The 15,804-nt window shown below is 48.7% G+C and overlaps 1 protein-coding gene across 1 annotated transcript in view; it reads right to left on the reverse strand.

Moving 5' to 3' along the window:
- The window catches only part of LOC144509709 (ankyrin-1-like), a 104,603-nt gene that overhangs the window by 2,623 nt on the left and 86,176 nt on the right, over window positions 1-15,804 (reverse strand). The window contains exons 5-7 of the mRNA XM_078238489.1: window positions 6,281-6,379; window positions 4,263-4,448; window positions 993-1,091 (exon numbers count right to left, since the gene is read on the reverse strand). Coding sequence (XP_078094615.1) covers window positions 993-1,091; window positions 4,263-4,448; window positions 6,281-6,379 — 384 coding nt within the window. The remainder of the gene's footprint in view (window positions 1-992; window positions 1,092-4,262; window positions 4,449-6,280; window positions 6,380-15,804) is intronic.

Here is a 15,804-nt window from a genome sequence, read left to right on the forward strand (position 1 = left end):
CCTCAATCCCCCCTCACTCCTCAATCCCCCCTCACTCCTCAATCCCCCCTCACTCCTCAATCCCCCCTCACTCCTCAATCCCCCCTCACTCCTCAATCCCCCCTCACTCCTCAATCCCCCCTCACTCCTCAATCCCCCCTCACTCCTCAATCCCCCCTCACTCCTCAATCCCCCCTCACTCCTCAATCCCCCCTCACTCCTCCATCACCCCCTCCCTCCTCCATCGCCCCTCCCTCCTCCATCACGCCTCACTCCTCCATCGCCCCTCGCTCCTCCATCACGCCTCACTCCTCCATCGCCCCTCACTCCTCCATCACGCCTCACTCCTCCATCACGCCTCACTCCTCCATCACGCCTCACTCCTCCATCACCCTCACACCTCCATCGCCCCTCACTCCTCCATCACCCTCACCCCTCAATCGCCTCCTCACTCCTCCATTGCCCCTCACCCCTCAATACCCCCCTCACTCCTCCATCGCCCCCTCACCCCTCCTCACTCCTCCATCGCTCCGTCACTCCTCGACCCCCCCCCTCTCACTCACTCCTCAATGCCCCCCTCAATCTCACTCACTGACTGCCCCCCCGTGCAATGGCTCTCCCCATTCCCCTGGTCGGGAAGTGTCGAGTGAAGGTCCCGGGTAGATGGGAAGACCAGGCAGGGGGTGTGACAGGCCGTAGCTCCATCAGGATAGTACCCCGCGGACACAGCCGTCTGACCCTCCGCCGGCCTCTCCACTGAGCTCTCTCAGATGGGACAGAGCGGCCACCATGCTGTGAAGGGCTGTGCAACGCAGGATCGGTCCCCCCTGCCGCGCAGTCCCTGGACTCAGGGGTGACACCAAGACATGGCAACCACGGAGATCCAGCACTCCATCCCTCTCTGCGGCAAGCAGGACTGGCCCCTGGTTCACCGCTCCCTGGGGAGCGGGGGGGGGCACGGGAGCCAGCCGGGGGTTGCCGGGGAGTGGGAAACGCGTGACATTTGCACCTACCTTGGGGGTGAAGTTGACATTGGCTCCTCGGGTCAGCAACATGTGCGCCACGTTGAGGTTCTCGTAGTGAGCTGCGATGTGCAGAGGAGTGAATCCAGTCTGCAATGAGAGAGAGAGAGACGCTCCAGTTAGCCCAAGCATTACCGCACAGCGCTCTGTTCCATTAGACATAATGGCCCCATTAACCTCACCCAGCCGTCCAAGAATACACTTTCCCTCGCTCCGCAGAGTGTAACGTTGGCACACATTACACGGGCTCGGAGTACATCCAGAGGAAGACAAACCACACAGGAAACGGAGCAGCTTTCCTCTTTGCAGCATAATCAATCCCTTCCATCCTCTGCAGGGACGGACTCCCCAACATCAACAGCACAAACCAGCACCCCCTCCGCACTGTTGGCACGGTGGCACAGCGGTTAGCGCTGCTGCCTCACAGCGCCAGGGACCCGGGTCCGATTCCCGGCTTGGGGTCACTGTCTGTGTGGAGTTTGCACATTCTCCCCGTGTCTGCGTGGGTTTCCTCCGGGTGCTCCAGTTTCCTCCCACAGTCCGAAAGACATGCTGGTTAGGTGCTAAGTTCTCCCTCAGTGTATCCCGAACAAGCGCCAGAGTGTGGGGATTTTCACAGTAACTTCATTGCAGTGTTGATTTAAACCTACCTGTAACTAATAAATAAACTTTAAAAAACTTCAAACAATCACATCTGGCAGTCACTATCACCTGTCAATCAATCACTCAAAAGCCCATCACTTTCGCCCGATCACACTGCTTAAGAAAGTTTTTAAAGTTTATTTATTAGTGTCACAAGTAGGCTTACATTAACACTGCAATGAAGTTACTCTGAAAATCCCCTAGTCGTCACACTCCGGCGCCTGTCCGGGTTACACTGAGGGAGGATTTAGCACCTAACCAGCACATCTTTCGGACTGTGGGAGGAAACCGGAGCACCCGGAGGAAACCCACGCAGACACGGGGAGAACGTGCAGACTCCGCACAGACAGTGACCCAAACCGGGAATCGAACCCGGGTCCCTGGCGCTATTTCTCACAGTCACAAGTTCACACAAAAGTTACAAAACAAAATTGTGACCACAACCTCGGCAACAGACAGAGACCCTTGGACATTGTACAGCAACCCAAGGCACCTCGGAGGAGTGTTAATCATTCTCCAAACTTGCTTGGTCAAAGAGGTGGCTCTTTGAGCAGTGTCTCGAAGGAGGAGAGACAGGTACTTGGGGTTTGGAGCAAGGAGGGAGCTGGGATGGAGAGTCGGAAGGGGAGGTGGGGGGCGGGGGGGGGGGGGGGTGGTTAGGGTTGGAGGGGTAAGGAGGGGCTGGTGCTGCGATGGTGATGCATTTTGGTAGATCCAATTCAGGTGGAAGTTTTAAAATAAATGGCAGAACCATCAGGAGCATCGACACACAGAGAGATCTGGGAGTACAGGTCCACAGATCCTTAAAAGTGGCAGCACAGGTGGTAAAGGTGGTGAAGAAAGCATGTGGCGTGCTCGCCTTCATCGGATGGGGCATCGAGTATAAAAGTTGGCAAATTATGTTACCGTTATATAAAATGTTGGTTAGGCCACATTTGGAATACTGGGTCCAATTCTGGTCGCCACACTGCCAGAAGGACGTGGAGGCTTTGGAGGGAGTACAGAAAAGGTTTACCAGGATGTTGCCTGGTATGGAGGGGATTAGCTATGAGGAGAGATTGAATAAACTGGGATTGTTCTCTCTGGAAAGACGGAGGCTGAGGGAGCGACCTGATAGAAGTTTATAAAATTATGAGGGGTGTGGATAGGGTGAACAGTTGGAAGCTTTTCCCCAGGGCAGAAATGACAATTACAAGGGGGCACAAGTTCAGGATAAGGGGGGAAAGGTTCAGTGGAGATGTGCGGGGGAAGTTTTTTACACAGAGGGCGGTGGGGGCCTGGAATGCGCTGCCAAGTGAGGCGGTTGAGGCAGTTACATTAGTGACATTTAAGACTTATCTGGATAGACACATGAACAGGTGGGGAATAGAGGGATACAGGGGGTGGGTCTGGATAGGACAATGTGATCGGCGGAGGCTTGGAGGGCCGAAGGGCCTGTTCCTGTGCTGTACTGTTCTTTGTTCTTTGTTGGTGACATTGGTGTGAAGCTCGGATGCTGCGTGGTTGGGGATATGTGGAGGATTTGGAGAGGGTGCAGCAGAGGTTTGTCAGAATGGTGCCAGGGTTGAGGGAGTAGTTACGTGGATAGATTGGAAAAGCTGGGATTGTTCTCTGCAGGGTAAGGGAAGGTTGGCAGGAGAATCTCCCTCCCCCCTCCAAACACATCGTGGGGAGAATGGAAAATCCAACCCTCCCCCAAACACACCATGGGGAGACTGGAGAATCCCCCTCCCACAAACACACTGCGGGGAGACTGGAGAATCCCCCTCCCCCCTCCAAACACACCGCGGGGAGACTGGAGAATCCCCCACCCCCAAACATACCGCGCGGGGAGACTGGAGAATCTCCCTCCCCCCTCCAAACACACCGCGGGGAGACTGGAGAATCCCCCACCCCCAAACACACCACGGGGAGACTGGAGAATCTCCCTCCCCCCTCCAAACACACTGCGGGGAGACTGGAGAATCCCCCACCCCCAAACACACCGTGGGGAGACTGGAGAATCCCCCACCCCCAAACACACCGTGGGGAGACTGGAGAATCCCCCTCCCCCCCTCCAAACACACTGCGGGGAGACTGGAGAATCCCCCCTCCCCCCAAACACATCGAGGGAGACTGGAGAATCCCCCTCCCCCCTCCAAACACACAGCGGGGAGACTGGAGAATCTCCCGCCCCTCAAACACACCACAGGGAGACTGGAGAATCCATTCCTTCCCCTCCAAACACACCGCAGAGAGACTGGAGAATCCTCCTCCCCCTTCCAAACACACCGCAGAGAGACTGGAGAATCCCCCGTCCCACAAACACACCACGGAGAGACTGGAAAATCCCTCCCGCCCCCAGGGGAAGAGATTTGGAAACGGGCTTGAGAATTTTCTCAGCCCAAGCATCGAATTGGTCCAGAAGGTATGAATTGAGAGAAATCCTTCAGTCCGGGGCTTGGGGAGGCGGCAGTGATTAGGTGGCAGGCTCTGTAACCCAAGCTGGTGCATTTGCCAGTCTCAGGGACCCAGCGTGAAGCTGGGGTCTGCAAATCATTCCCACAGTTCAACCGTTCCTCCGGGAAACTACCTCCCAGCGCCCAACGAGCCTCCCTCGGCCAGTGCGGCGACCTTTACCTTGGACAGGACGTCAGGGTTGGGGTCGTTCTGGAGGAGTACCGCTGCAGTCCGCGTGTCGTCGTTCCGGGCCGCGATGTGCAACGCTGGGAGACACACTTTCCCCCTCGTCCCGTAACTGATGAGAATGGCCACCACGTTCTCATGTCCCTGCTGCAGTGCGACGGCCAATGGCGTGAATCCATCCTGGGGCAAAAAATAAACACAAGCAAACTATTCACTCAACGTGAAGAGGGGAGGGTTTCTCCAAGGGCTGCATTCAGGTGGAATTCAGCAACATTGCAAGTGTAAAATATACAAGATGATTTATTATTGGCACAGGTCCTGGGATGCAGTGAAAAGTATTGTTTCTTCCGCGCTATACAGACAAAGCATACCGTTCATAGAGTGCGTAGGGGAGAAGGAAAGGAGAGGGTGTAGAATGTAGTGTTACAGTCACAGCTAGGGTGCAGAGAAAGATCAACTTAGTGCGAGGTAGGTCCATTCAAAGTCTGATGGCAGCAGGGAAGAAGCTGTTCTTGAGTCGGTTGATACGCGACCTCAGACATTTTCCCGACGGAAGGAGGTGGAAGAGAGAATGTCCGGGGTGTGTGGGGGTCCTTGATTATGCTGGCTGCTTTGCCGAGGCAGCGGGAAGTGTAGACAGAGTCAATGGATGGGAGGCTGGTTTGCGTGATGGATTGGGCTGCATTCACGACCCTTTGTAGTCACTTGCAGTCTTGGTCAGAGCAGAAGCCAAACCAAGCTCTCTTCCACCTTCTTCCGTCGGGAAAAAGATACAAAGGTCTGAGGTCACGCACCAACCGACTCAAGAACAGCTTCTTCCCTGCTGCTGTCAGGCTTTTGAATGGACCTTCCATATCATTGAATCATAGAATCCCTACAGTGCAGAAGGAGGCCATTTGGCCCATCGAGTCTGCACCGAACACAATCCCACCCAGGCCCCATCCCCGCAACCTCACGTATTTACCCTTCTGAGCCCTCTGACACTAAGGGGCAATTTAGCACGGCCAATTAATCTAACCCACACATCTTTCAGACTGTGGGAGGAAACCGGAGCACCCGGAGGAAACCCACGCAGACACGGGGAGAACGTGCAAACTCCACACAGACAGTGACCCGAGGCCAGAATCGAACCTGGGTCCCTGACGCTGTGAGGCAGCAGTGCTAACCACTGTGTCACCGTGATCTTGGGTGGCACAGTGGTTAGCACTGCTGCCTCACAGCGCCAGTGACCCGGGTTCAACTCCCAGTTTGGGTCACTGTCTGTGCGGAGTCTGTACATTCTCCCTGTGTCTGCGTGGGTTTCCTCCGGGTGCTCCGGTTTCCTCCTACAGTCCAAAGTTGTGTGGGTTAGGTTGATTGGCCATGCTATGTTGCCCCTTAGTGTCAGGGGGACTAGCTGGGGTAAATACGTAGGGCTACGGGAATAGGGCCTGGGTGGGATTGTGGTCGGTGCAGACTCGATGGGCCAAATGGCCTCCTTCTGCACTGTAGGGATTCTTTGATCTTTAAGCTGATCTTTCTCTACACCCGAGCTATGACTGTAACACTACATTCTGCACCCTCTCCTTCCTTTCTCCCCTATGTACTCTATGAATGGTATGCTTTGTCTGTATAGCACGCAAGAAACAATACTTTTCACTGTGTCCCAATATATGTGACAATAATAAATAGAATCAAACATTGAGTTGATCTTTCTCTACACCCTAGCTATGACTGTAACACTACATTCTGCACCCTCTCCTTTCCTTCTCTATGAACGGTATGCTTTGGCTGTATAGCGCGCAAGAAACAATACTTTTCACTGTCTCCCAATACATGTGACAATAATAAATCAAATCCCTTGTTCAGCAATGAAGTATTCTCTCGGTATCCCCACTCAGAGCAGGTCCTTCAAGCCTCACTCCCTCACTCAGGAGGATATGGAGAGTGAGCGGAGGGCTCCGTGGGTTCACCCTGGTCCAGAGACAGGCCCAGAGACAGGGGGCGCCCCCCCCACTTCCCGGCAAACCTACCTCCGTGGCAACGTTCTGATTGGCACCGTTTTCAAGCAGAAACTTCACAACTTCCAGGTGGTTCTCCTGCGCTGCCATGTAGAGCGGTGTGAATCCTTTCTGTGAGGGACAATACAGGAGCAGTCAGACCTCACTGAACCTCGAGTGTGTTCAACAATCACAGCAATTAATCAAAGCAAATTACTGCAGATACTGCAACCTGAAACCACAGGAGAAAAGGCTGGAAAACCTCACCCCCTCCCCTTTCTTTGGCTTTTCTCCCCCTTTTTCTCACTTCTACCTCTCTCCCACCCATCTCCCCCCACATCTTCATCTGTCACAGTTTACCCTCTGATTTCAGCTTCTCTGCCGTTTGGCTATTCCACACCTTTTATTCTCTCCATGGGCTGCCATGAGCAACCTTTCCCCTTGTTTTTGTGGCTATGACTCATCTTTCGGGTGGCACAGCGGTTAGCACTGCTGCCTCGCAGCACCAGGGACCCGGGTTCGATTCTGCACGTGGAGTCTGCACGTTCTCCCTGTGTCTGCGTGGGTTTCCTCCGGGTGCTCCGGTTTCCTCCCACAGTCCAAAGATGAGTAGGTTAGGAGGATTGGCCATGCTAAATTCCCCCTTAGTGTCCAAAGATGTGTAGGTTAGGAGGATTGGCCATGCTAAATTGCCTGTGTGTGTATGTGTCTGTGAGTGTTTGTGTCTGTGTGTGTCCATGTATATGTGTCTATTTGGCGGCATGTGTATGTGTCGATATCCCTGTGTGTCTGTGTGTGTGTGTCTATGTTTGCGTGTGTCTATGTCTGTGTGTGTGACAATGTTTGTGTCCGTGTGATTGTGTGTGCATGCATGTCTGTGTGTGTGAGTGCATGTGTCAGAGTGTGTGTGTGAGAGTGTGTGCGTGTGCGTGTGTGTGTGTGCGCGCGAGTGTGTGAATGTGTGTGTGTCAGAGTGTGTGTGTGTGTGAGAGAGTGTGTGCATGTCTGTATTTGTGTGTGTGTTTGCCTGCCTATGTGTGTGAGAGTGTGCGTGAGAGAGAGAGAGAGTGAGTGAGTGTATGAGCGTGTGAGAGAGTGTGTGTGTGAGAGTGTGTGTGTGTGCGAGTGTGTGTGTGTGCGCGAGTGTGTGAATGTGTGAGTGTGCATGTCTGTCTACCTGTGTGTGATGTTTTGCTTGGCTCTATAGTGGCAGTGGTCCCAGACTGGCACTGGGCTGTGCTGAAGATCGGAAAGTGAAGGTTCCGTCACGACGCCAGTCAGTGACGATCTCACTGGCTAACAGCCTGTTTCAGAGCGAGGATGAGAAAGGAGAACCATTTTGATTCTGAGTGAGGGCAAACCGGTTTTGTTAGCAGACAGGAGGTGTTGGCTGGGAGGGGGGAATTCCTGTTGGCTCTGCAGTAATAAAGCACGGCCTTTCAGGAAGAAAACACTTCAGCAACGCATTGAAACTGCGGAACAAATCTATCAGCTACGGCACGGTGAGGCAAGCTCCAATACACACACACAGCACAGGAATATATACACACACACAGCACAGGAATATACACACACACAGCACAGGAATATACACACACACACAGCACAGGAATATATACACACACAGCACAGGAATATACACACACAGCACAGGAATATACACACACACACAGCACAGGAATATACACACACAGCACAGGAATATACACACACACACAGCACAGGAATATACACACACACACAGCACAGGAATATATACACACACAGCACAGGAATATACACACACACACAGCACAGGATTATACACACACACACAGCACAGGAATATACACACACACAGCACAGGAATATACACACACACAGCACAGGAATATACACACACAGCACAGGAATATACACACACACAGCACAGGAATATACACACACAGCACAGGAATATACACACACACACAGCACAGGAATATACACACACACAGCACAGGAATATACACACACAGCACAGGAATATACACACACAGCACAGGAATATACACACACACAGCACAGGAATATATACACACACAGCACAGGAATATATACACACACAGCACAGGAATATACACACACACAGCACAGGAATATACACACACACAGCACAGGAATATACACACACACAGCACAGGAATATACACACACAGCACAGGAATATACACACACAGCACAGGAATATACACACACAGCACAGGAATATATACACACACAGCACAGGAATATACTCACACAGCACAGGAATATACACACACAGCACAGGAATATACTCACACAGCACAGGAATATACACACACAGCACAGGAATATACACACACAGCACAGCAATATACACACACAGCACAGGAATATACATACACAGCACAGGAATATACACACACAGCACAGGAATATACACACACACAGCACAGGAATATACACACACAGCACAGGAATATACACACACAGCACAGGAATATACACACACAGCACAGGAATATACACACACAGCACAGGAATACACACACAGCACAGGAATATACACACACACAGCACAGGAATATACACACACACACAGCACAGGAATATACACACACACACAGCACAGGAATATACACACACACAGCACAGGAATATACACACACACACAGCACACACAGCACAGGAATATACACACACACACAGCACAGGAATATACACACACACACAGCACAGGAATATACACACACACACACAGCACAGGAATATACACACACACACAGCACAGGAATATACACACACACACAGCACAGGAATATACACACACACAGCACAGGAATATACACACACACAGCACAGGAATATACACACACACAGCACAGGAATATACACACACACACAGCACACACAGCACAGGAATATACACACACAGAACAGGAATATACACACACACACAGCACAGGAATATACACACACACACAGCACAGGAATATACACACACACACAGCACAGGAATATACACACACACACAGCACAGGAATATACACACACACAGCACAGGAATATACAGACACACACAGCACACACAGCACAGGAATATACACACACAGCACAGGAATATACACACACACACAGCACAGGAATATACACACACACACACAGCACAGGAATATACACACACACAGCACAGGAATATACACACACACACACAGCACAGGAATATACACACACACACAGCACAGGAATATACACACACACACAGCACAGGAATATACACACAGCACAGGAATATACACACACACACAGCACAGGAATATACACACACACACAGCACAGGAATATACACACACACAGCACAGGATTATACACACACACACAGCACAGGAATATACACACACACACAGCACAGGAATATACACACACACCACAGGAATATACACACACACAGCACAGGAATATACACACACACAGCACAGGAATATACACACACACAGCACAGGAATATACACACACACAGCACAGGAATATACGCACACACAGCACAGGAATATACACACACACAGCACAGGAATATACACACACACAGCACAGGAATATACACACACACAGCACAGGAATATACACACACAGCACAGGAATATACACACACAGCACAGGAATATACACACACAGCACAGGAATATACACACACAGCACAGGAATATACACACACAGCACAGGAATATACACACACAGCACAGGAATATACACACACAGCACAGGAATATACACACACAGCACAGGAAGATACACACACAGCACAGGAATATACACACACACAGCACAGGAATATACACACACACAGCACAGGAATATACACACACACAGCACAGGAATATACACACACACAGCACAGGAATATACACACACACAGCACAGGAATACACACACACAGCACAGGAATATACACACACAGCACAGGAATATACACACACAGCACAGGAATATACACACACACAGCACAGGAATATATACACACACAGCACAGGAATATATACACACACAGCACAGGAATATACACACACACAGCACAGGAATATACACACACACAGCACAGGAATATACACACACAGCACAGGAATATACACACACAGCACAGGAATATACACACACAGCACAGGAATATACACACACAGCACAGGAATATATACACACACAGCACAGGAATATACACACACAGCACAGGAATATACACACACAGCACAGGAATATACACACACAGCACAGGAATATACACACACAGCACAGGAATATACACACACAGCACAGGAATATACACACACAGCACAGCAATATACACACACAGCACAGCAATATACACACACAGCACAGCAATATACACACACAGCACAGCAATATACACACACAGCACAGCAATATACACACACACAGCACAGGAATATACACACACACAGCACAGGAGTATACACACACACAGCACAGGAATATACACACACAGCACAGGAATATACACACACAGCACAGGAATATACACACACAGCACAGGAATATACACACACAGCACAGGAATATACACACACAGCACAGGAATATACACACACAGCACAGGAATATACACACACACAGCACAGGAATATACACACACACACAGCACAGGAATATACACACACACACAGCACAGGAATATACACACACACAGCACAGGAATATACACACACACACAGCACAGGAATATACACACACACACAGCACACACAGCACAGGAATATACACACACACACAGCACAGGAATATACACACACACACAGCACAGGAATATACACACACACACAGCACAGGAATATACACACACACACAGCACAGGAATATACACACACACACAGCACAGGAATACACACACACACACAGCACAGGAATACACACACACACACAGCACAGGAATACACACACACACACAGCACAGGAATATACACACACACACAGCACACACAGCACAGGAATATACACACACACACAGCACAGGAATATACACACACACACAGCACAGGAATATACACACACACACAGCACAGGAATATACACACACACACAGCACAGGAATATACACACACACACAGCACTGGAATATACACACACAGCACAGGAATATACACACACACACAGCACAGGAATATACACACACACAGCACAGGAATATACACACACACACAGCACAGGAATATACACACACACACAGCACAGGAGTATACACACACACACAGCACAGGAATATACACACACAGCACAGGAATATACACACACACACAGCACACACAGCACAGGAATATACACACACAGCACAGGAATATACACACACACACAGCACAGGAATATACACACACACACACAGCACAGGAATATACACACACACACAGCACAGGAATATACGCACACACACAGCACAGGAATATACACACACACACAGCACAGGAATATACACACACACACAGCACAGGAATATACACACACAGCACAGGAATATACACGCACAGCACAGGAATATACACACACAGCACAGGAATATACACACACAGCACAGGAATATACACACACACAGCACACACAGCACAGGAATATACACACACACAGCACAGAAATATACACACACACACAGCACAGGAATATACACACACACACAGCACAGGAATATACACACACACACAGCACAGGAATATACACACACACACAGCACAGGAATATACACACACACACAGCACAGGAATATACACACACACACAGCACAGGAATATACACACACACACACACAGCACAGGAATATACACACACACAGCACACACAGCACAGGAATATACACACACAGCACAGGAATTTACACACACACAGCACACACACACACAGAGCACAGGAATATACACACACACACACAGCACAGGTATATACACACACACACAGCACAGGAATATACACACAGCACAGGAATATACACACACACACACAGCACAGGAATATACACACACACAGCACAGGAATATACACACAGCACAGGAATATACACACAGCACAGGAATATACACACACACACAGCACAGGAATATACACACAGCACAGGAATATACACACACACACAGCACAGCACAGGAATATACACACACACACAGCACAGGAATATACACACACACACCGAACAGGAATATACACACACACACCGAACAGGAATATACACACACACAGCACAGGAATATATACACACACAGCACAGGAATATACACACACACAGCACAGGAATATAGACACACACAGCACAGGAATAGACACACACAGCACCGGAATATACACACACACAGCACAGGATTATACACACACAGCACAGGAATATACAGACACACACAGCACAGGAATATACAGACACACACAGCACAGGAATACACACACACACACACAGCACAGGAATACACACACACACACACAGCACAGGAATACACACACACACACACAGCACAGGAATATATACACACACACAGCACAGGAATATACACACACACACAGCACAGGATTATACACACACACACAGCACAGGAATATACACACACACACAGCACAGGAATATACACACACACACCGAACAGGAATATACACACACCGAACAGGAATATACACACACACACAGCACAGGATTATACACACACACACAGCACAGGAATATACACACACAGCACAGGAATATACACACACAGCACAGGAATATACACACACAGCACAGGAATATTCACACACACAGCACAGGAATATACACACACACACAGCACAGGAATATACACACACACACAGCACAGGAATATATACACACACACACACACAGCACAAGAATATACACACAGAGCACAGGAATATATACACACACACACAGCACAGGAATATACACACACACACAGCACAGGAATATACACACACACAGCACAGGAATATACACACACACACACAGCACAGGAATATACACACACACACAGCACAGGAATATACACACACACACAGCACAGGAATATACACACACACACAGCACAGGAATATACACACACACACAGCACAGGAATATACACACACACACAGCACAGGAATATACACACACACAGCACAGGAATATACACACACACACACAGCACAGGAATATACACACACACACACAGCACAGGAATATACACACACACACACACAGCACAGGAATATACACACACACACACAGCACAGGAATATACACACACACAGCACAGGAATATACACACACACAGCACAGGAATATATACACACACACAGCACAGGAATATAGACACACACAGCACAGGAATAGACACACACAGCACAGGATTATACACACACACAGCACAGGATTATACACACACAGCACAGGAATATACACACACACACAGCACAGGAATATACACACACACACAGCACAGGAATACACACACACAGCACAGGAATATATACACACACACACACAGCACAGGAATATATACACACACACAGCACAGGAATATACACACACACACAGCACAGGAATATACACACACACACAGCACAGGAATATACACACACACACAGCACAGGAATATACCCACACACACAGCACAGGAATATACACACACACACCGAACAGGAATATACACACACACACCGAACAGGAATATACACACACACAGCACAGGATTATACACACACACACAGCACAGGAATATACACACACACAGCACAGGAATATACACACACACAGCACAGGAATATACACACACACACAGCACAGGAATATACACACACACACACAGCACAAGAATATACACACAGAGCACAGGAATATATACACACACACACAGCACAGGAATATACACACACACACAGCACAGGAATATACACACACACACAGCACAGGAATATACACACACAGCACAGGAATATACACACACACACAGCACAGGAATATACACACACACACAGCACAGGAATATACACGCACACACACAGCACAGGAATATACACACACACACACAGCACAGGAATATACACACACACACACAGCACAGGAATATACACACACACACACAGCACAGGAATATACACACACACAGCACAGGAATATACACACACACAGCACAGGATTATATACACACACACAGCACAGGAATATACACACACACACAGCACAGGAATATACACACACACACAGCACAGGAATATACACACACACACAGCACAGGAATATACACACACACACAGCACAGGAATATACACACACACACACACAGCACAAGAATATACACACACACACAGCACAGGAATATACACACACACACACAGCACAGGAATATACACACACACACACAGCAAGGGAATATACACACACACAGCACAGGAATATACACACACACACAGCATAGGAATATACACACACACACAGCACAGGAATATACACACAGAGCACAGGAATATACACACACACACACAGCACAGGAATATACACACACACAGCACAGGAATATACACACACACAGCACAGGATTATATACACACACACAGCACAGGAATATACATACACACAACAGGAATATACACACACACACAGCACAGGAATACACACATAGCACAGGAATATACACACACACACAGCACAGGAATATACACACACACACAGCACAGGAATATACACACACACAGCACAGGAATATACACACACACACAGCACAGGAATATACACACACACACAGCACAGGAATATACACACACAGCACAGGAATATACACACAGCACAGGAATATACACACACACACAGCACAGGAATATACACACACACACAGCACAGGAATATACACACACAAACAGCACAGGAATATACACACACACACAGCACAGGAATATACACACACAGCACAGGAATATACACACACACACAGCACAGGAATATACACACACACAGCACAGGAATATACACACACACAGCACAGGAATATACAGACACACACAGCACAGGAATATACACACACACAGCACAGGAATATACACACACACAGCACAGGAATATATACACACACACAGCACAGGATTATACACACACACAGCACAGGAATATATACACACACACAGCACAGGATTATATCCACACACAGCACAGGAATATACACACACACAGCACAGGAATATACACACACACAAACAGCACAGGAATATACACACACACAGCACAGGAATTTACACACACACACAGCACAGGAATATACACACACACACAGCACAGGAATATACACACACACACACAGCACAGGAATATACACACACAGCACAGGAATATATACACACACACACAGCACAGGAATAGATACACACACACAGCACAGGATTATATCCACACACACAGCACAGGAATATACACACACACACACACAGCACAGGAATAGATACACACACACAGCACAGGATTATACACACACACACAGTACAGGAATATACACACACACACAGCACAGGAATATATACACACACACAGCACAGGAATATATACACACACACACACAGCACAGGAATAT

This window comes from Mustelus asterias, chromosome 22 (genome assembly GCF_964213995.1).
Source record: "Mustelus asterias chromosome 22, sMusAst1.hap1.1, whole genome shotgun sequence".
In the NCBI taxonomy this organism is placed as follows: Eukaryota; Metazoa; Chordata; class Chondrichthyes; order Carcharhiniformes; family Triakidae; genus Mustelus; species Mustelus asterias.